At 44.8% G+C, this 21,691-nt stretch overlaps 1 protein-coding gene across 10 annotated transcripts in view; it reads left to right on the forward strand.

The window, feature by feature from the left end:
• sec31a (SEC31 homolog A, COPII coat complex component) overlaps nt 1-19,732 on the forward strand; it is a 31,263-nt gene extending 11,531 nt beyond the window's left edge. For 2 of the 10 annotated variants that reach the window (XM_036528437.1, XM_036528436.1), the window contains exons 14-29: nt 957-2,339; nt 3,832-3,925; nt 4,946-5,124; nt 5,421-5,547; nt 6,941-7,086; nt 8,554-8,727; nt 9,462-9,689; nt 10,374-10,469; nt 11,849-11,954; nt 12,543-12,917; nt 15,549-15,587; nt 16,945-17,003; nt 17,221-17,463; nt 18,133-18,252; nt 18,850-18,921; nt 19,401-19,732. In XM_036528437.1, the coding sequence (XP_036384330.1) occupies nt 957-2,339; nt 3,832-3,925; nt 4,946-5,124; nt 5,421-5,547; nt 6,941-7,086; nt 8,554-8,727; nt 9,462-9,689; nt 10,374-10,469; nt 11,849-11,954; nt 12,543-12,917; nt 15,549-15,587; nt 16,945-17,003; nt 17,221-17,463; nt 18,133-18,252; nt 18,850-18,921; nt 19,401-19,580 (3,621 nt within the window). In that variant the 3' untranslated portion in view covers nt 19,581-19,732. The remainder of the gene's footprint in view (nt 1-956; nt 2,340-3,831; nt 3,926-4,945; nt 5,125-5,420; nt 5,548-6,940; nt 7,087-8,553; nt 8,728-9,461; nt 9,690-10,373; nt 10,470-11,848; nt 11,955-12,542; nt 12,918-15,548; nt 15,588-16,944; nt 17,004-17,220; nt 17,464-18,132; nt 18,253-18,849; nt 18,922-19,400) is intronic. The other 8 variants (XM_036528442.1, XM_036528441.1, XM_036528438.1 and 5 more) reach the window with 8 other exon arrangements.
• Nucleotides 19,733-21,691: the final 1,959 nt, after the last annotated feature.

Raw genomic sequence — 21,691 nt, forward strand, 5'->3', positions numbered from 1 at the left:
CTGTGTCGTTTCGCTGTGGTGCACTTTGGAACTTGTAGTGCGAAAAATTGTCATTGGCTGCATGCAGGTATACCAGAAGTCTCTATTTCCTTACATGTATGAAGTGCTTACATGCACTGTTGAGTTCTGAGCTGCATCCTGTAAGCCTAGGTCCAAGTGTATGATTTGCAGTTGATAACAGAAAGTGAGTAACAAGCTAGACAACTAAACAAATGGTGGCATAAAAATAAGAGGTGCATTATGATACCTGTGGCAGCACTGGATGTGCCCTTGCTGGTATGGTGGTGGGAGAAACAACCAGTGAAAATTTATGTTAGGTTATTTAGGTTGTATCTTGTAGAGTAGGGCAAGTATAGCACGACTGGCTTCATTTTATTTTTTTAGTTCTTCATTCACTTTGTACACAGCCTTCCTGCTATTTGGAATACTCAACAGTTCATGTACGTATTTGATGCATATGAAGACATCAGATTATAATTTTTGACCAGTGTTCTCCTTTAAAACCATTAAATCAGACACTGGGGATTTCAGGCAGGTTAGGAATAATCTCGGATTAAGGTTAGTCTGTGAAACACAGACTCCGATTTTTGTTGGGAAAAAACAGTGACTGTCCAGGACCATAGCTGGAAGTGTGAGTGACACATGATCATTGTTTGGTCTTGCATCCTGTGTTTATTCCCATACAAAATATGATGAGGATGATGAGGATCAAACAGGATCCTGTGGAACTCTGGTGGGGAAATTACCTAACTAAAAAAACATGGCTTCTCCTCCTGAAAGTTCTCAGGAGTCTGTTTATTGCAGTGATTATGATGATTTTTTAACAATGGGTCTAATGCTTTTATCTGCCGAATCCTGTGTGAATGCGCACCTCCTCCTCCTCCTCCTCGTCCTCCTCCCTTCCCCCTCCCCCCTCCCCCCTCTCCCTGCCTTTCTCCTGGTGTGTGTGTGTGCAGCCTATTTCTGCTCCTGATGCTGAGCCTGAACCTGAACCTCTGCCCAGCCTCGAACCTCCACCCGCACCTGCGCCCATCTCTGATCCTGAGCCCGTGCTTGAACTTCAGCCTGGACCTGAACTTGACTCTAAGCCTCCAGTGGAGCTTTCTCCAGAACCCGCTCTTGTCCTGCCGGCTGAACCTGAGCTTGACGTTAGACCTGAGCCTGTGCTCGACCCTCTACCGGACACTCAGCTTGAGGTTGTACCGGATGCACAGCTTGACGTTACTCCCGAACCTGTGCTCATTGTACCTGAACCGCAGCTTGTCATACCTGAACCGCCTCTTGACCCTATACCTGGACTGCAGCTTGACCCTGAAGTGCAGCATATCATACCTGAACCACAGCTTGTTGTACCTGAACTGCAGCTTGGTGTACCTGAACCGCAGCTTGGTGTACCTGAACTGCAGTTTATCATACCTGAACCGCAGCTTGGTGCACCTGAACCGCAATTTATCATACCTGAACCGCAATTTATCATACCTGAACCGCAGCTTGGTGTACCTGATCCACAATTTGTTGTACCCGAACTGCAGCTTGACCCTATAACTGGGCCACAGCTTGACTCTGCTCCTGAACCGCAGCTTGGTGCACCACAGTTTATCATACCTGAACCACAGTTTATCGTACCTGAACCGCAGCTTGACCCTATACCTGGGCCACAGCTTGACCCCGTGCCTGAACCGCATCCTATCGCACCTGAACCGCAGCTTGCCATGCCTGAATTGCAGCTCATTGCACCTGAAGCTCAGCTTATCGCACCTGAACCACAGCTTTTCGTACCTGAACCGCAGCTTATTGCACCTGAGCCACAGCTTATCGTACCTGAACCGCAGCTTGATCTTATACCTGAACAGCAGCTTCACCTCATTCCTGAGCAGCAGCTTCACCTTATTACTGAACCTCAGCTTCAGCTTCCACCTGAACAGCTTATTGTACCTGAACCACAGCTTGACTTGTTACCTGAACCACAACAAGACGTTGTACCTGAACCTCAGTTTGACATTGTGCCCGAAGCTCAGCACATCATACCCGAACCACTTCCACCTGAGCCTCAGCTTGTCCTACCCGAACCTCAGCTTTACCCTGCACCTGCACCCCAGTTTGACCTTGTACCAGAACCCCAGTTTGGTCTTATACCTGACCCCCACTTTGACCATATTCCTGAACCGCAGTTTGACCTTATACCCGAACCCCAGCTTGATCTTAATGCTCCGGTCGACCTTCCACCTGAACCTCAGCTTGAGACGAAACCTGAGCCTGAAGCTGAGATTGACCTGAAGCCTGAGGAGATCACCAGTGCAGGAGATGATCCTCAAGAGGAAGAGGTCGTCCTAGATGAGGTACTCTCCCCATACGGCAGACCCCCCTGCCCACCCAGATTCAGTCACCATCCCAGTTTGACCCCACCGCCACCCTCTTGTTACCCTGCTCAGCTTCTCCAATTCCACAGCTAGGTCTTAACCCTGAGTCAGTCTTTGTACAGTTCCTTATCTGAAGTTAATCAATGACAGGGCTCAACACTTTCAAACTCACCCAGATTTTCCCTTCACATGGCCTCACAGGCAAACATGGCACAAGTCTGGAATGAGAACTAGTAAGCTTTGAATACAGTATGTACCACACATGCTTTTAGAAAAGAACATTGTTTTCAGTGAAATTTGCAGCTGTGTTTGCACTCTCAGAGGTCAGGCTTGATTACGTCTGGGTTATTCCATATGATTCAATCCAAAAAATCATAACTTTATTGTTCACCTTTTTGGAGAATGGTTACAGTTTGAAAATGTTGTGACCCCTGCTTCAGGCGATGTTTCATTTGATGTTCCTGTGAGGTCACTAATATCCCATATATAATTTTTTCCTTCTCCTGAACCCTGTGCAATAACAATGAGCTTTTTATGACCTGTATAATTCTCTGCACATTTTTAAGGCACAAAATGTCTGTGGATTAAAAAGAAATTGCAGTGTGAAGCACTTTACAATGACTGCAGTCAAATGCAAAGGATAACCTTTTTTGAGTGCAGTTTAACAGCTGAAGTCAGACAAAATTGTGATTTCCTTTAAAGTTACATTTTAATATATTTATTTATATTTTAATATATTTATTTTCAAGCCATCAAGAATTTTATTTGAATATATGGTACGGATGTAGTGGTGTGAATATGGCCACTTCTCTCTCCTGACTGGGCCAAATTCAGGTTCATGATTTTTCTCATTTGGGAAGACCTATCGCAAAGCCCTAGGACAGTAAGACTGGGTACATCTAGAAGTGTAAAGCAATGTCTTAGTAAGAACTCCAATTGGTTTAATAATTTCAGATGAAAACCTTTTACGCAAATAGGAACAGATATTTATTATCAAGTGTTATTGTGGGGTTTTTTTCTTCAAAATCTTGATATTCCAGTACATGATATTTAATTGTGTTCACTGAGTATTAACTTTTATTATAAATACCAAACAATTGTGATTACTCCTGGTAAGAGTAAATACTGCACTATATAGTGTTTGTGTTGTGAAGGTTAATGTTCTCCAGAGTTCAGAAGGTCTGATGGAATGTTTTGAAACTGAAACATTGCTTTTGTTGAATGGAATGTTTTTGTGTCAAAGAGCTACTGATGACAGTTCACTATGGAAGTTTCTGAGTATGTTCACTCGTTTGGTGAGAGTACAAAATGTAATCAGAGAACATTTCAGCTTTCAACCTTGTCATGTCTGTTGCAGAGGGATATCTCACTTCAGAGACCACTGTCTTAATCCTCGAGAACATCTTACCGGATTTTGTGTTATTGTAGAGCATCATAGCATTTTACCTCATGTCACTGCTTTGTTCTACAGATGGAGGAAAAGTTGTCAGAAGAAGAAGAAGATGCCTGTCTAGAGGAGACACCTGTTCCGGCCAAGGATGCCATTAACCTCAGAGTCAATGAAGGCAAGTGGGCTTTCACTGTTCTCACTGCGCAGTATGTGTATTCCCCCCCAGGATTCAGGCTGAAACACAGCTTTAGTTCACAGGAAGCACTTCTGCCGACCAGTAGTAATATAATCTCCACATATCAGTCTGGAGCAAAAGCACTATCATCCTCAGGGATTTGATTTATGCTGCCCCATACAGTAAACACAATAAGAACTGTAAGAACATAAAGTTTAATGGTAAGAATAGGCCATTCAGCCATTACATTATGGGCATTTAGAAGATGTTTTTATCCAGCATGACTTACATGTTACCCATTTATACAGCTGGATATTCACTGAAACAATTTTGGGTTAAGTATCTTGCTCAAGGGTACAACAGCAGTGCCCCAGGGAATCGAAGGGGCAGTCAGGTTTCGAGTCCTGCTCCTCATGACAATGCTACACCGCCACCTAAGCCCATTTTTGCCAGTAGTCTGAATTACATTTAACACCATAACAGGTCGGGTTTTGAGCAATCCAGGGGTCTTTGTCTCTTAAGAGGCCCGTTAAGGCCTGAGTCTGCTTTTACTGAGACTAAAATGATGAGGTATCTCAGTCCTTTCTTCATAACTTATGTCTTTGATGCCTGCAGCTAGTCTTCTTGACCTTCTGTATACTTTTGTAGAGCTTGTTTCCCCCTAATAGTGTGGTTCCCAGAACTAGACACAATAATCTAAATGTAGCCTGTCAAAGCCATTGTATAAGATTAACATGATCTTTCACAGTGAAAATACAGTGTATATGAAGATGATTTAACTGCTGGTCAAGTAATCTAGAGAATTTGGATGAATTTAGGTGGTACGGGAAATTTCCTCCGAATTCAGAACCACTATCACAGTAGCATAAATCAGTGTAGCTGGGAGCACATTTACCTGTTTTCTCTAACAGGCTGTGTATGCCTGTGTTTGCGTACATTTGTGTGTGTGTGTTGGGTGAGAGGGTGTGTGCAGTTCTTCAGTGGTTCCGGGCTCTGACAGTTCAGTGGGATGTGCTGTAGGTGTGGACGGACTGATAACCGAGGCCCTGCTAACCGGGGATTTTGAGAGCGCTGTCAACCTTTGTCTCCATGACAACCGCATGGCAGACAGCATCATTCTGGCCATCGCGGGGGGGCCGGGGCTGCTAGAGAAGACACAGAAGAAGTACTTCGAAAAGACGCGGAGCAAAATTACCAAGGTGAGGTCCTCCGTCTGAGCGAGCAAGTCGTGCTTTCCAGTCGGTACAGGCATTCATTCTGCTACAGCAGCCTGTTCATTACCAGCAGGCACACAAAAGTACCCAGTACCAAGGCACTGCGGAGCGCTTGCCACCACTCCCTCACATCATTAATAAGGAAATGAACAAAAGTGATAGTGCGGATGAATGCCTCAGGAGATACAGTAATTGTATCTGACATCCCAGCCATTTACTTGTGAAAGGGTAGAGAAATGATGTCTGTATATTGATTATGCTGCTGTGTTCACCTGCTCCAGCTGATCAGTGCCGTGGTGACCAAGGACTGGCGCGATATTTTGGAGACATGTGACCTGCAGAACTGGAAGGAAGCCCTGGCGGCAGTGATGACCTATGCCAATCCAGAGGAGTTCTTCGCTCTCTGTGGTGAGAAATGAACCCTGCCTTAGCAATAAGTCATCTTCACCTAACCCAAATTGGCAGTAGTTTGGGTACCCATGCACCCACAGAAAGTAGGTATGTTTATTATGCCATTGTGTTGTTATGTTGTTGCTGTCCACAGCCTCATATATGATTGGTTATAGCTGGTTGGCCCAGCCCTAAGATGAGGCAGGTGTAGGAACTGGTGTGCTTATGCTCTGTTGACATTATATCTCTTCTGTTATAACATCCTCCTGTTGATACTCAGAAGAGCTCATTTTGCAACCTAGTGGATACATGAGCTATTATGTGTTTGTTTATTTACTTACCTGCACAAATAAGGACATTATTCTTTGAGAAGGGCATAAATTAATGATTTAATAACTAGCTGTGCTGTCAGTTCATTCTGATTTGAACAGATGCCGGTGTAATTTAGGCCAAGTGTTACATTGTGGGGATGATATTTAAAAAAGAAGTGAAAAGGGATTGTAATCAGCAAGTGACACTTAAAAACTGAGGTGGAAATAACTGCACAAACGATAAATTTTTATGAGGTAGCGAACAGTATATTTAGTTGTCATCTAAATGTTCAAATTAGTGGGGATATGGGAAGGCAGGATATGGCCAGGAAGTCCGACGTCCATATGCCCAACCACAGCAGCTGGAGCCAACAATGAAGTTACCCACATCATATGTGTCTGTGTTTCTTTGACAATTCGTAGTCCAGGTTATGGTCTCCACATATTATCAGTAGTTAGTTTGTTTTCTACTATTCTACTTTACTAACAAGCTGTACACTGGGTGGTGTTATCTTCGGCATTACTTGCTGAGATATTCTCACGTAATTCCTTCCATTAGAAGGATGATTAAAAAAAAAAAAAAAAACAGCATCAAGGTTTCTCCCTCTGTTGCATGCTAGCGAGAAAAGGCATGTCATTTGGGAAGAAGCTACAGTCAGTAATTGACAGAAACACATATGAGCTAGACGTGTGTGGGTGGTGCAAGAAGAGTTCAGCTATAATGTTTGCCCGGGGTCAGCAGCCCGCTAGCAGTTGGTTAGATCCAATCAACTTAAAAGGGAACGACCATATTGACTCGCATTAAAACGCCACACATACAGCAAACATAGATCATTGCAAAGTTGGCACTGGTCTCACTCCATTTGTGCAGCATATTGGAAGGATAAAATGACAAAGCTGGTGTTGATTATGAAGGGTTTATAATTACCAAAGGATCGTGTATTAAGATTTTCATAATCCCATTTGTAGTTTTCAGTCAGTATCTCTGAAACTCTTACCTCTTTACAGAGTTTCAGGATCTCATTTTGCATATCAGTTTGCTGGGCATGCCTGCCTCTGCCATGTCTCAAGTGTTTTTTTTTTCCTTCTTTTTTCCCCAGACCTGCTTGGGTCCCGGCTGGAGGCCGATGGCGACCTTGAGCAGCAGATCCAGGCCAGTCTGTGCTACATCTGTGCCGGCAATGTGGAGAAGCTGGTGGAGTGCTGGGCCAGAGCGCAGGACAGCCACACTCCCCTCTCCTTGCAGGTGGGTTAGGGAACAAGCAGCACCGTGAAGCCCGATAGACTGCGCACATAAGGGGTTGTACGTGCTAACATGCGTTAGCGCCCCCACAGCACTGTGAAGCCAGGGCACTGACTGCACACACATGGTGTGTGGGTGCTAACATGCGTTAGCACACCAGCAACACTATGAATCTTATGGTACTGACTGCGCACATATAGAGTGTGTGTCAGAAGGTGGGACCAGCTGGCTCCCACAATCTGAAGTCTATAAGATCTTTTCAAAATGGTTATACTTTACAGCCTAAGACAGAAAGTAATAATATGGTGAGAATGCATTAACACTGCAGTTATAGCCACTCTTGCAGTTACCTTGACCTTCCTGCAGAGTATGTGGATTTTCACTCAGAGACAAGAGCAAAGTAGAAATTAGACTCTGATGCATGGCCATGTCTCGACTCAGCTGGCAGAGGAGATGGTCAGTTTAGCTAGAAGCTGCGGTGATCCTCCAAAAAAAACTCCACAACGTCTAACAAAACAGTGGACTTGCTGCATCTAGCAAAGGAAAAATCATTAAGAGGGCCCCATCTCTGGTGCAGTTCGTTCAGATCTGTACCACTGCCATGCTTGGGGTTAATGCAGTGGCAACGGGGAGCTGAGCTCTGACCGAGAGAGTCCACACCGCCCTCCCTTGTTTTCCATTGCCCCCCCCCCCCCCACGTGCTGCCGCTCTGTGCGGCTCACATGACATCGATCAGAGCCTGCTCGATGGCGCCTCTGAAAATACACAGGCCCGTCAATAAAGAATATCCAGTTATCGTGGCCGGAATGAATTGGATCTGTAACCCAGTGCGACTTTGCTTAGGCCGTTCTGAAACTGGAGAACCACTCACCGGAGCGTGCTCTGTCGCAGGCCTGAGCTTTGCAGTTCTGCTGTACCTCACCCATGTATTTTTAAGGTTATTTATAACGTGTTTTTCCCTGACCTACTCCTAGTCTGTGTGTGTGAACATAAGACCAGAAAAAAAATAAGTGATTCGAAAAAGTCTAGCCCAGCTAGGCTTATCTTTTTGTATGTAGTCTTTACTGTATTTAGTACTGTGTCAGACCTGGTCCTTAAGCTGTTTTTCTTTGAGTGTTAAAATACAGCCGGGTCAGTTGGCGAGGTGTTAGTCTTGAGTGCAGGCTGAGCTCCTGCATGATTGCAGTGGTTTTTGCAGTGAGATGAGCTGAGTGTGCAGCCTAAGCTCAAAAAAGGGTTACATAAAGGGGAAACAAGCCTCAAAAAACTTCCTCAGGTAGTTATACACGTACAGATAATAGTGAATGAAACAGTTTTCACAATTATGATTATCTTGGTGTGGATCATGTGAACCCATTTGTTGAATTAAACCTGGTGTGGACATTTTCTGGTGTGTTTCTTGGTATTGTAACACAGCACTGAGCAGAGATGCTGGATGCAGTTGTCATTTCACATGGCTCCGTTTTTCAGGACCTGGTGGAGAAGGTGGTGGTCCTGAGGAAGGCGGTGGAGCAGACCAAGGGTGAGGGCGTTGTCGTGGTGGGCACCCTGCTGGCCGAGAAGATGGGCCAGTACGCCAGCCTGCTGGCATCGCAGGGCAGCCTGCTCACCGCCATTGCCTACCTGCCGGAGAACAGCAACCAGGTAAGCTGCCGCGGGGTCCCTCTCGGGAAAGGCGAGGGGTTCCCTGTCTGCCTCAGCCGTGAGGGAAGGCAGAATTACAGCAGGATAGAGCCAATGAGTCCATTTCAGCTTAGAGCCTACATCTGGAAGCATGTGTCATGGGAATGGTTATGAGTAATGTGTTGCACTGGAGGACTCATAAACAGCGGACAGTGCAGCTACAGCAGTTACAGTGCAGTAATTTCTAAATACTCCTCTTTTGACATATTGTGTCTTCCCGCTTCTGTCTGGTTTGCAGTTAGGGCTGGGTGGAGTGCTAGCCAAGGTGTTCTGCACCACAGTGCTGGTCGTGGTGTTCTGCACCACAGTGCTGGTCGTGGTGATCTGTACCGCAGTGCTGGTCACGGTTCTCATGACCGCAGTGCTGGTCGTGGTGATCTGTACCGCAGTGCTGGTCACGGTGCTCATGACCGCAGTGCTGGTCACGGTGCTCATGACCGCAGTGCTGGTCACGGTGTTCTGTACTGCAGTGCTGGTCACGGTGCTCATGACCCCAGTGCTGGTCACGGTGCTCATGACCGCAGTGCTGGTCACGGTGCTCATGACCGCAGTGCTGGTCACGGTGCTCATGACCGCAGTGCTGGTCACGGTGCTCTGTACCGCAGTGCTGGTCACGGTGCTCATGACCGCAGTGCTAGTCACGGTGCTCTGTACCGCAGTGCTGGTCATGGTGCTCTGCGCTGCTTCCTTTACAGGCAGCCGTGCAGCTCCTGCGGGACCGTCTGCGCAGAGCCCTGGGAGAGCAGCCAGCCGCTCCAGCCGCTCCAGCTGCCCCCGCCGCCCCCGCCCCAACCGCACAGCCAGCCGCCCCGGCGGTCGCTCCTGCTGGACAGGCCTATGTCCCGGGCCAGCCCTTTCACGCCCCCCAGCCCACCCCGGCGCCCGCACCTGCACCTGCACCCGCACCTCAGTACTACCACCAGGTAAGTGCCTCAGTGCACAGCAGACCACGCTTTCGAAGGATCCTCTGCACAGCGCTGTCCCTGCTTACAGTGAAGTAGGCTACTCCCAACCAGTGTTCCCCAGGGTCACCTGCTAACGGCTGGTCACCGGTCATTCCTCATTAACTGCTCTTTCATATCAACCAGGTACATTTCATCACAGGCGAGCTGCTCAATACCCGCAACCCCTAAGCCTTAAATTGATTCCTATGAACTGCTAAAATAATTGACTGTTGCTTTTGATTTGATTGCAGTTGGATTTTGGGAAAAAAAATCCTGATATTAGTGATGATTGTTCACTTTTATAACAATCAGTTCAATATTCAATATTATATTGATTGTTTTTCCTGTAAGTAAAACTGTGTAATCATTTTAAAATTAAATATAGACCACCTCTTAGAGCAATATATGCACAGTTCTGTATGCACATGAATATTTGAATAATTTTAATTTTATTGCAGATGAAACCCTCATGCTGAATTAAATTAGCAATGGAAATTGAACATTGATCATTACGATACAGTCTGAAAATTTTAAACCACAATGAACACATTGTCATTGTTCCCTTTTTTCTCCCCTTGCTCTGTATTTCACACTTGTTTTTTTTTTTTTTGGTTCCTCATCATTCTGTGCCCATCATTTGGTGTCTATCTCTGTCCAATTCAGGTTAGGTCTGCCTCTACTGTCACTTCCTGGAGTAACCAAACCCCCACAGCTCTACCCAGTATCCCCGCTCCGGTAGGCCCCGCCTCAGACCCGCAGGTAGAGCGCCCCCATCTGTTTGGCTGTGGCCACACCGCTTACGCCTGCTCGTACCGCGCCAGCAACGGGGGCCTCCCCCTTCTCCACGGATTGAGCATCTCAATCATTTACAGCTGCTCTCTGCATGTGCGCCCTCTCTCTATCTTCTCCCGCTCTCCTCTTCAGAGTGCGCTGGCTCTTTGGCCAATCGGCCCACACCACCGCGAGGGCCGCTCAATTTGACTTGATCACACGACTAGTAAACTGCGCGTTATATTGGATGTTTCTTTACATCGTTGAACAGTCCGTTCAATTGATGTCCGTTCGTTTTCGTATTGTGCCTTCAATTTCATTGATTCCAAAGCTTCACTAACTGCTGTTTTAGGAAGAATCTTTCACTCTGCATCTCGTTTAGTTCCCCTTACGCACTGAGACTGCATTACCTTCTCAAATTACTGGCTGTCAGCATCAGAACAAAACATACGTGTAACTAATAGCTCAACTGTAGACCGATTTCATAAGTGGATTTGATCAAATGGGCTGTTCCCCAAAGCTTTCTGGCTACAGTCGAATTTTGGGAGCCCCCCCTTGCTTATGTGATATGATGCAGTAGAGAGAAGCATGTGGTCACAGCGCCTTCCCCACAACTCAATCACAGTTTCTAGTTTGCATGGAGCCCAGCGGATCCTACCCTCCTGTTTACCTGCATGTTTCTCTTGTAGAAGACACCATGCCCCTGCTGTTCCTGCTCTAGCCCTTTCCAGACACCCTGCATCACCACTAGTGCCTCTTTCTCCCCAATGTGATTACAAATCTGTAGCAGCTGGTAAATGTCTGGTTGGGAGGTAGTCGTTAGGTTTAGGCAGCGGTGATGAAATAGAACTTTGGGGTGGGGAATTGATGGTGATGTCATGCGGTATTACACTAAATAATGCTGTATTTGCCGACATTAAAGAGAAATGATTTAGCTGTTTTCATCTGCGAGTTAAGATTGTTACTTATGTGGCTTCATGCTTAAAGTCCAGTTATATGGTGCCTTTTTCCACAATGGAGAGTAGATCTACAGGAATGACACATGAGCTTTTGCGTTACAGGTAAGAGCTGCGTAATATCTCCACACATGTAGTGTCTCCTGGTATCAAGCTTTTTAACCACCATGCTGCTTTTCTTTGACTCATTGATGCTTTTATCGACTCAGTGCTCTCACCTCACTTTGGACTGCAGCAGCAGCAGCCGAGCTGGACCGCCTGGTCCCAGGCCTGGGGTCTGTACCCCGCATTTTCTCACCTCGTCTTTCCAAGCTTGTCCCCCTGAGCGGAAGGCATCCGAAGTCCGTGTTTATGGTTATGGCTGCAGTAGCTGAGACCTTCGCTCCTGTTTCTCTTTGGTGTCCTCTCCAGGCTGAGCCTGCGTCTCCAGGGTACGTGATGCAGCAGCCGGCGGCCGGCCCCGCCTCCGCAGTCTCCAGTGCCTCGGGATACCTGTACTCCCAGCAGTACCAACAGAGTAAGTGACGGGGACCTCGGGGTCGGGGGTTGTCACTTGGCGTAGCTGTCCCTGTTTCTGATGGATTTTATCGGGAAAGAAATGTTTTGGGGAGCACTTCCCCCAGACAGCATGGCTTCAGTGAGCTAAGCTCAAGTTACGCAGAGCACAATCCACTGTTAACAGGATGTTCGCTCACTCTTTTCACACTGCTTTGAATGACCTCTACTCATTTTCCAAGGCCTCCATAATGGTAATGTTTTAAGAACTGAAATGTTACCGCAGTGTTCAGAATGCTGCGTTTTACTAATGAGATTCCCTGAGAGCGGATTGGCTGTTGTCTAACCCAATTTGCATGATTTTTCCATGGACTTTATTGAAATGCCAGTGAAAAAAGATGCACGTCACCAAACTTTGACTCAACAGCTTTCAAAAAAGGCAGGATTTTTGAAAATGTACAGATTGTATGCTATACATATCTGACAAAAAAATCTCACCTTTAGGTACATATCTTTTGCTCATTTACTGTATCGGTCAAAGTGTTGCTGCAGTACTAACATGTTGCTGGCTCTAACTGCGTCTGTTCTTTGTTTTTTTGTATGAACGTAGCCTACCCCCAGGTCCAACATTACAACCCTGGAGTTGGGGGACCAGCTATCTATCAGCCTCTCCAGTACTCAGCTGCTGCTCCGCCTCTTCTTCCTCCCTCCTCCTCCTCCCCTGTGGCTGCCTATCCTCCGTACATGCACCCGGCTGCCTCTCATCCTCTCCCGCCTGTATTTCCGGGGCCTCCGCAGGGGGCGTCTGGAGGCCCCTCTCTTCCTCCTCCTCCAACTTCCTCCTTCTCTCCTCCTCCTCTGTCCTCCGGAGCCTCTTTCCAGCACAGTGGGCCAGGAGCGCCTGGCCCTTACCCACCTCCTCCACCCACTGGACCTACAGGTACACAGCCTGACCCAAACCCGGTGCCCGCCTCACAGAGAACAGGTCTGCACCAGCTCCACCTCCTCCCCGTCCACACGGCCGATCTTGATCTATCCACAGTACTGATCTTCATTGTGTTTGCTGTGTAGAATGCTATGAATGGGTTTTATGCTATATTTTATATTTTCAATATAGATGGGAAACCATATGTTCTTGTAAATTTTTGTTTGTTAATGTACTTCACATGTTTTGTCAGTAGGTTTTTCACTCCTGAATTGTATCCAACTAGTAAACTCCTGATGATTGCATACTTCACTTTATTGCACAGATTGAAGCTGCACCCATTTTAGTCCCACATACTTGACTTCTGTGTTGCCCAGTGCGGTTAAGTGTATAATTCCACAACAGTGCCAAGAATACAGTTATCAGGAGTCAACTGTAAATCAGCAAATGGCTGTCATTAGCCAGCCCTTCCTGGCTTTTCACAATATGCTAAGAACTGTGCATGTGCATAAGATAGCACATAGAATCCCTCACAGTTGGAACTGAAGAAGTGTCTTGTCCTTTTTAATGCAAAGGGAGGATGTTTTTTAACTGCCTTAAATGGTTTACTAAAAAGGATTCTGTGTTCTGTGAAAAATGACCAGAAGGCAGAAGTATAACAGAAGGAAATTTTATCGTATGGCTCTCATATTTGCCATGCTGTCTCTTCTTATTGTCCTGTGATGTGTTGGTGTAAATGGGCTTGATTTGTACTTGGCTTAGAAGAGAGGTTTGCTGATAGAAGAATCCAGAAATAGCATGCATAAAACCTGCCAATATATTTGCTTTCTGCTTGACCACATTTAAATTTGGCACAAGGTGCATATTCATGGCCATCAGCTGCCAAAGAATTGTTCAAAATATTGTATGCATGTCATTTTTGAAACCTGTTATGGCAGTATGGGCCTCATACAGGTTTCATAAGTTTATTTATTTATTTATTTATTTATTTTTTTAAATAATTTAAAAAAGAGCAGTGTCATGTATCAGAGAGGGGTTTGAATGATCATATCCCATGTAGATGGAAGAGACCAAAGAAGACAAGTGTAGAGCATTCTTTAATCACTGGACACTGAATGATATTATGATATTATGCCTGTATTGTGGTGTAGTGATTCTCAAAGTTTCTTCAGTGTTTCACTTGTTTGGCAGGGTGTTTTTAAATTGTTCCAAGCTGGGAACTGAGAAAAATCAGTATTGAAAGCAGAAGAACATGTGGCATGAAATTCACACCTTATGCAAAGAACCAGGGAACTTTATCTTAGCTTATAATGCACATGAAAGGATATTATCTAAGGTGAATGCCAGCTGGTGATATTTTAATAGGTTTCCCTGTAACATCCCAGATAATTTGATAGTTATTGTGAGAGTAAAAGCCAGCTCAGTACCTCAGAAGCAGGTGTAACCTGCAGTGTGAATGAGATGTCTGATCAGCTGAGTGAAAGCTATTCCTGGTCAGACACATCACAAGCAAAGAGCTTGCTTGGGAAGCCAATAAGTATTGATTGGAGCTTTTGAATTTGAGGCATGTTGCCTGTAGGACAAAGACACTGGGAGGCCTTGCTCGAGCAGGTGCCAGACCATGTCTGATTGTGCTTTCCTGGTTCATGAGCCAGCCTGCTAAATGCTAACCGGAGCATTCATTAGCCAGCCTGCTAAAGGCTAACCACAGCACAGTGACTACTCAGAAAGCCAGGTCTCACTGACAAAACAGGGGGAGAGACACAGAGGTTCACCTATGTCACTGGTGGTTACAACAGCAAAATCCTTATTCTGTGTATAAGTAAAACCCTGGATAAGGGTTGGACACACTTACGAATCAGCCTTTTGACTGCCATTTTCTTGGCTTCTGGTCAGAACATTAGACTAAACATGTTTACTTCAAAAATTCTAGAAGCCGATTTTAAGCCAGGTTAAGGTGACGTATGTAATGAAGATTGATAGGTGAACAAAAGACAATTTTTCAGAAAACTTCCACAATGAACGGCATCATTCTCCCAGCACATGTCACTCTTCTCTGTCCATACCAGGTGCCCACACGATAGTGATCACAGAGATTAATGTGCTCGGATGACAAGTGGCACAGAGCAGCACAAAGCCACTTAGCCCCTCCCAGTGAAGCGGCGTTGTCTTTTAGCGCCTGGCAAAGGGTGTGTGGCCAGCTGTTCTAACTGTAGTTAGAACACAGGTCGCAGGGTTCGCAAGTCGGCACTTTGTTGACTCAGTCGGCTCACAGTATTGCAGCGAGGACAACCTCGGTGACTTTCGACAGCTGTTCTGGCTGTGATCCTCTCTTAGCCTTTTGCAGTAGGACATTGCTGATTGGCAAATTACCTCCCCCACGACTACTTTGCACCTAAGTGATTACTGTTTTTGGAATGGCCGCTAGCTAAATGTAGAAAGTTACTGATTAACTTGGGTGTTTTGCTTTACCCTATTGGTCATTTAAATCTGATTGGGCAAGGTCGGAAAGAATTTTCCACCATCTCTCCAGCGTTTAATTGTATGCATTCGGTAAAAGGTTTGAGTAGCTCACATTTTAAGTGTTATTCCTTCACGGTTGACTCACAGTTTGCTATTCCTGTCCCGGGCTAATGGGTGCAAATAGAAAAGACCTAGAACACACACTGTTTCATATGATCTCATTCACAGGGGGGAAGAATGGCCAAGACATAACCTGTTTTTTGGAAGGTGAATTTGCAAAGATTGCTCTAAAATCAAATGTTAAAAAAAAAAAAAAAAAAAAAAAAATCATTGACTTTAATTGTCTACTGGATTCAGCTGACCTGATAACCTAATCACATTAATCTAAAGGTGAAATGATTTTTATAGAACCTCAGATGAAATGCTTTCATGATTTGTATTCCATGGTAATTGTTAAAATAGCAGTTTATTGTGTGGTCCTTACAATGTTTAATGTTGGCGCCTGCTCTAATTTGCGAGGTGGCTAATTTTAAGGAAGCTGTTATCTTCCTGTTGTAACTGCAGTGAATATTCAGTGTCTGCTCTCCTACTCTGGATTACCAGATTGTACTTACAACAGCCAGGCTGATAGTAGGTGAAGTTGTTAGAGAGGAATAAACAACAGTGTTGTGGTTGACCCAGATTCATCAGTCAGAGCAGCAGTTGTTTGGGTCTCGGGTGTGATCAGCCTTCTACGTGCTGAACTAACTAGGTCAGTCATTACACTGATGAGAATGGGAATCGTGGGGTTCGTGATTATCTTTTGGACCGAGGCTGGATTGAAATGGCAGTGGATTGAAGGCCCTTCCCTGCGCTCTGTTTGACTCTTTAATTTTTTTTTTTGTTCTTCTCTGCTCCAGTTCTGTATATAGTCCCATCTGTTGGTTTTTGTGGGACTGTGGGGTATATGAGAAGCATGACAAAATAAGCAGTTTTTTGTTACAGATAGCACTGTTTAAGGGACATTAGCTACTGTAATGTGGTTTTAAGCATATCACTCATTCAAATAAGTTATTCTACATTCATAGCTTACATTCAAAGTAACAGTCCTTGTAATATTCATATACAATATATAACATTAATAGATTTTTAAAGAGTGAGGGATTGGAGAGAGAACCTCTTTCTGTTGATTGCACAATAGTAGAGTGAGGTAGGACAGAATCAGGTAGCACTGGTAGTCTTCATATCTCCACCTCTGAGAAAGGCAGCTGTTTGTATGGGCGGTCGTGTTTAGACTGAAGATACCAGTTGGCTGTACACGCTCAGCATGGCTTATGATTTTATGAATCTCCATTGCCATTAATCTGCCTTCTGCTGCAATCTCTCTTGAACTTAATCTGAAAAATGCACCGAATTGAATAGTGTTACAGCAAGTGTAGTGATCAGTAAGATCAGTCTTTTTTTTCTTTGTGCCTTTTTTGTTTGTTGCTTTATTGTGTATCATAATTTGAAGATGTGGTAATTGGTATCGAATCATCAAGGAAGGCGAATTGTTCAACGATGCTTTTTTAACACCATAAAAGAGGGGTAGAGTCCCCCACTGAGGTGATGGAAGTGACCCCCCCTGCTGTTTGCCTTCCCTCAGGACCTCAGAACGGCTGGAATGATCCTCCCACCCTGAGCCGAGTGCCAAAGAAGAAGAAGGTGAGTGTGCTGGCAGTGCTCAGGGTGTTCAGGGGTGCAGTGGGGCAGAGATGAACACGGTGTTTGATGTGAATCACTAAAGTAAAATTGTATCGAATCACCGGAGAAGCTGTTCTAGAAAATCGTGCAAAATACTGAAAACACTGGTCTGTGGTCTGGACTCTGGTCTGTTGCGAAGCTTATTCCTTTTTTGTGCCATGTGCGATTTCTCCTCCAGGTCCCTGAGAACTACACTCCCCCTGCCCCGATAACAGCGCCTATCATGACCCCCCTGGGGGACCCCCAGGCCCAGGCGCCCCCCCAGCTGCAGCCCCAGCAGGCTCCACCTGCAGGGCAGCCTGGCACACAGGCCCCCTACCCTGGCCTCCAGCAGCAAGTGGCCCCACCCCCAAGGCTCCCCTCCATGCCCAAGGTGAACGTTGAAGGGGCGCCTGGAGCGCCTATTGGGGATGTCATACAGGTATTGTATTGAGGAGTTGACTGCAGCTCAAATTAAAAAACAATATAAAGCACCAGAGGGAGAAAAAATAAAGGAAAGTGGATCCAGCAGATGGGTGGCTTTTGTCAAGGTTAAACAAAACTCCTTAGTTATTCAGATACGTTTTCAGAGCCACTGACTGAATGAAGCTTATAATTCAGAATATGATTCTCTGTACTTCAGTCAAGGGCCCCTCCTTCCAGACCTGCAGCTCTCTCTCTTGCCCTGCTCAATGCTGCAGCCCTGCGCCCAGGCAAAGGTTTTACTTGAGGGGCTGTGCACAGGGCAACCTGATAGCAGTTCTAGTCTTTGACAGCCACATGGGAGGGGGGGAAGAGTTGTGGACTCCATCTTCTGTCCTCTCCATTTAAACTAAGCCATTATTAGCGTAATTTGTCAGACAGTGCATTGTTTGGTGTCTCCATTTGCTGTACATTCTGACAGCATTCGGTCAGTGCTCAGCACCCAACGGCTCCGGCCAGCAAGGGCCGGGCCTGCGCTTTTTGCGCCGGCGGCTGCCTGACGGTTGTTCTCAGCGCTGCCGTTCTCACCCCCACTCCTGTTCAAACATCCCCCGCGGCACATATGTTTTGAAAGCGAGAGCGTGCTCTACGTGCTTATTGACTGCGGGTAAAACTGACTTGTTTGCAGCCGCTGCAGTCCATACCTACGGAGAAGATCACCAAGAAGCCCATCCCGGAGGAGCACCTCATCCTGAAGACGACGTTCGAGGGGCTGATTCAGAAGTGTCTCGCCGTGGCCTCTGACCCAGTAAGACCCAGTAAAAGTGGCCTGTTCTCTTGATTTGATGGGTTGTCCTCATGGAAGTTTCTCATAATTCGCTGTAAGGAGACATTTTGGACAACCTGCATCTGCTGCAACTACATTGAACAGTGTGTAGTAATTAATATTTGATGTGAATATGAAATATTAGACACAGATATAGTGGAGGTTCACACAGATTTGGGCTTCATCTGAAGACTGTGAAAGATGACAAAAAGTTCTGTAATATTATGGATCATTTATTTACCATTATAGCTAGCTGGCTAGCCTAAATGCTAGCATTAGCTAAAAATAGCTTTGTCATTCAAATTCTTGTCTCCAGTTATTTGTACAAACTTGCATTCACTGAACTGTCAGGTTAGGACAACCCACATTAGTACCAATTACGATTAATGTGGCATGCAGGTTATTTACAATATTGTATGCTGTATTTAATATGGCCATCAAACTACATTTTTATCACTGAGGGAACATACATTTATGGTCACAAGAATGGTACCTGTAATGTTACAAGTTTTAAGTTTTGGCTTGATGTTGCCATAAAATCACAACCACATTACAAACACTATTACTGTTGTGTCACAGCAAACAAGGAGGAAGCTGGACGATGCAAACAAACGGCTTGAGCTCCTGTATGATAAACTACGAGAGCAAACCGTAAGTATCCCGTCAGTCTGTGAGGCAGCTTTGCAGGCTGAGCAAAGCTGAATATCGCATGCAGTCATCTGGAGACTCCCAAAAGTTATAGCAGGAGACTGCCTCTGTAAAAATTCTGGTAATATGAGTAGTACCTGTCTCAGCGGCAACCTTGAATTGTGTCCATGTTAAACAGTCACATAGGTAATTACATTGTGTTTCCCCCTCTGGTTCTTATGAAAAGGGGATGCCTGTTTCACAATACTCTTTCTCTGATGTTAACTGCTGTTTGAAGTTGTAATAATTATCTTTAGAATCAGTTGAATCAGAACTATGATTGCTTTTGTGCAAAAGTAGCACTGAACAAACTGTCTCGAATCCTAAACCCACTTCAGTCCTTGTTTACCGAGTTTGTTTTTGTGGTGTAAGAGAAGCTCTGTTAACGTGTGTGAGTTTTGGGCAGACAGCCGTGCATCTGATTGTTGGCGATGTCTTCGCAGCTCTCTCCAGCGATCGTGGGTGGCCTGCACAACATAGCGCAGAGCATCGAGTCGCGCTCCTACACGGACAGCCTGAACATCCACACCCACATCGTTAGCAACAGCAACTTCAGCGAGACGTCGGCGTTCATGCCTGTGCTGAAGGTGGTGCTAACGCAGGCCAACAAGCTCGGGGTTTGACCAGGAGGAGCTTCTCCCAGTGCACACACACACAAATGCTACCAGTATCACTACGAATGCAACACACACCTGGACATAGGACCAAATAGTATTGGTATTGCCATCGTGTCATGTTGAAATATGTTAGGGTAACCCTTTTTTTTATTGGTTTTAGATCATTGTTGTTTTGTGGTTTTTAGTTTTTTTTTTTTTTTTTATTAAACTTGTAATCATGAAAGTCAGACAGAGCAGAGTGCAATGCGATCTTTCTTTTTTATCTCAAGTTTTTAATCAAAACTGTAATGCTTTAGATGATGGAACGTTGGCAGTGGATGCAGAAGTGTCAACAAAATCTGTTTAATGTTTATCAGGATGTCGGGGTGAACAAGAGGGACCTGGACTTGTCATTGTCATGCCACCAGGATGTCAAATAATCGTGTTTGTTTTCACTGTCTTTGTCCCCTTCTTTTCATCTCTTAAGCCTGTTGCTCAGTGTCTTTTTTTGCTGCCTATATCTTTCTGAAGTTGAAAGTAAGTGGAAACTTAACCTATTTCTGTTGCAAATCTATTGCCTCATCAGTGAAGCAGGAAGAGAATTTTAGACCAACGACATGAAATATTTTCAATAAATAGTATTTATTTAAAACATGTCATTCGATTGTATTAGCAACATTTATCTTACTGGTATGTTTAAACAATCACTGGGAGAGATTTTTTTTAATATGCACATAGAGCATAGTTCTCTGAGAACTGAGACTGTTAGCCAGTGATTTAAAAACTAAGAGACAATAAGCATCCAAGATCAGGAACGCACACCCCTATTATTTGATTAAGTTTCAGCCAGACCTCACATATCAATCTCAGGTGCTTACGGGTGACTGTGTGGCTCCTCCCATAGGATTGTTTTTGACAGGCATTGAATATGTGCTTTGGGAAAGAATGATCGTCTATATAACTGAGTGAAGTTATTAACAATTACGAAGAATTAATATGTTTTATCAATGAATTTGACACCAGATGGAAATGATGGGATGAAGGTTAAGCCTTCTAAGGAAAATAAAGGGAATTGTTCGATTTTCTTTTCCTCTTTGTTATCTTCATATGAAAAACAACACATAGCCTCCTAGTAGGTGTATGTCTGTGGTTTCTTGCTTTTTGTCTGACCGCACACATGAAATTGGGTAATTTCTGACAGATATATCAGTGCATGTGTACTGCTGAACCCTGCTAATACAAAGGTGAGTGTGCTGTTCTTGATTAATGACTGCCATGGGCAAACACAAAAGACCTTGGACACAGCAGTATTTCCCCAGAAACAGATGGATTGGACAGCGGCTGTCAGCATCATGTTCGCTAAATGCAGCATACATGAGTGTTGTAATTTGTCTCTGTCATGTTTTTTAAATGTTCTTATGGCTTTTGATTGGCAGCACTAGTGCACTATGGGTTCCATTCAGAGATTATTGGTTTGCTGATAAGAATGATCAGATTGACTGGCTTTTTAGAGTATTTAACCCATCAAACGTGTTGCAGTGGTTGCAGCACTTTCTTAAGTGAATATATTTCATTCTCTGTTGTGAAGTTGCCAGTTAATGTAGACCTTTACATTATAAGCACTGTGTAGCCATTGCCTAATTACTAAGTCTTCAGGTAACATAGCCACATTCAGTTTGCCTGGCAGGAAATCTACCAGCTTCAGATATGTTTTGTCTTCTGTGTCTTATGGATGCCTTACTATGAAAATCTGAAAAGACTTGGAAAATCTGCAATAAAATATGCTTTGTTAATAAATATACAGTAGTCTCAGGAAATACCAAGATTAAAGATTCTTTGTGGTTCTCACTGAGCAAGAGATTAGCCAGTAGTTTGGCTACATTCAGTCACAACAGATCCATAAACTACAGTCATAAATTTTTATGTCTCTCATCTAGGGGGGTTTGTATGATGAGCGAGCCTGTGAGTAAGCAGAAATGGCTCGGAAAATGGAAGGCAATTGGTTATCTGTGTGTTGTTATCTGTGACCATCATTCGAGGACACTTTTTGTACTGAATGTGGGATGCCTTCATGTTCAACTACTTAACATTGCTTTACTGTAGTGTCACTATCAGAAACATGGCGTTTGTTGCTAAGC

The sequence above is a fragment of the Megalops cyprinoides genome, chromosome 5 (assembly GCF_013368585.1).
Source record: "Megalops cyprinoides isolate fMegCyp1 chromosome 5, fMegCyp1.pri, whole genome shotgun sequence".
In the NCBI taxonomy this organism is placed as follows: domain Eukaryota; kingdom Metazoa; phylum Chordata; class Actinopteri; order Elopiformes; family Megalopidae; genus Megalops; species Megalops cyprinoides.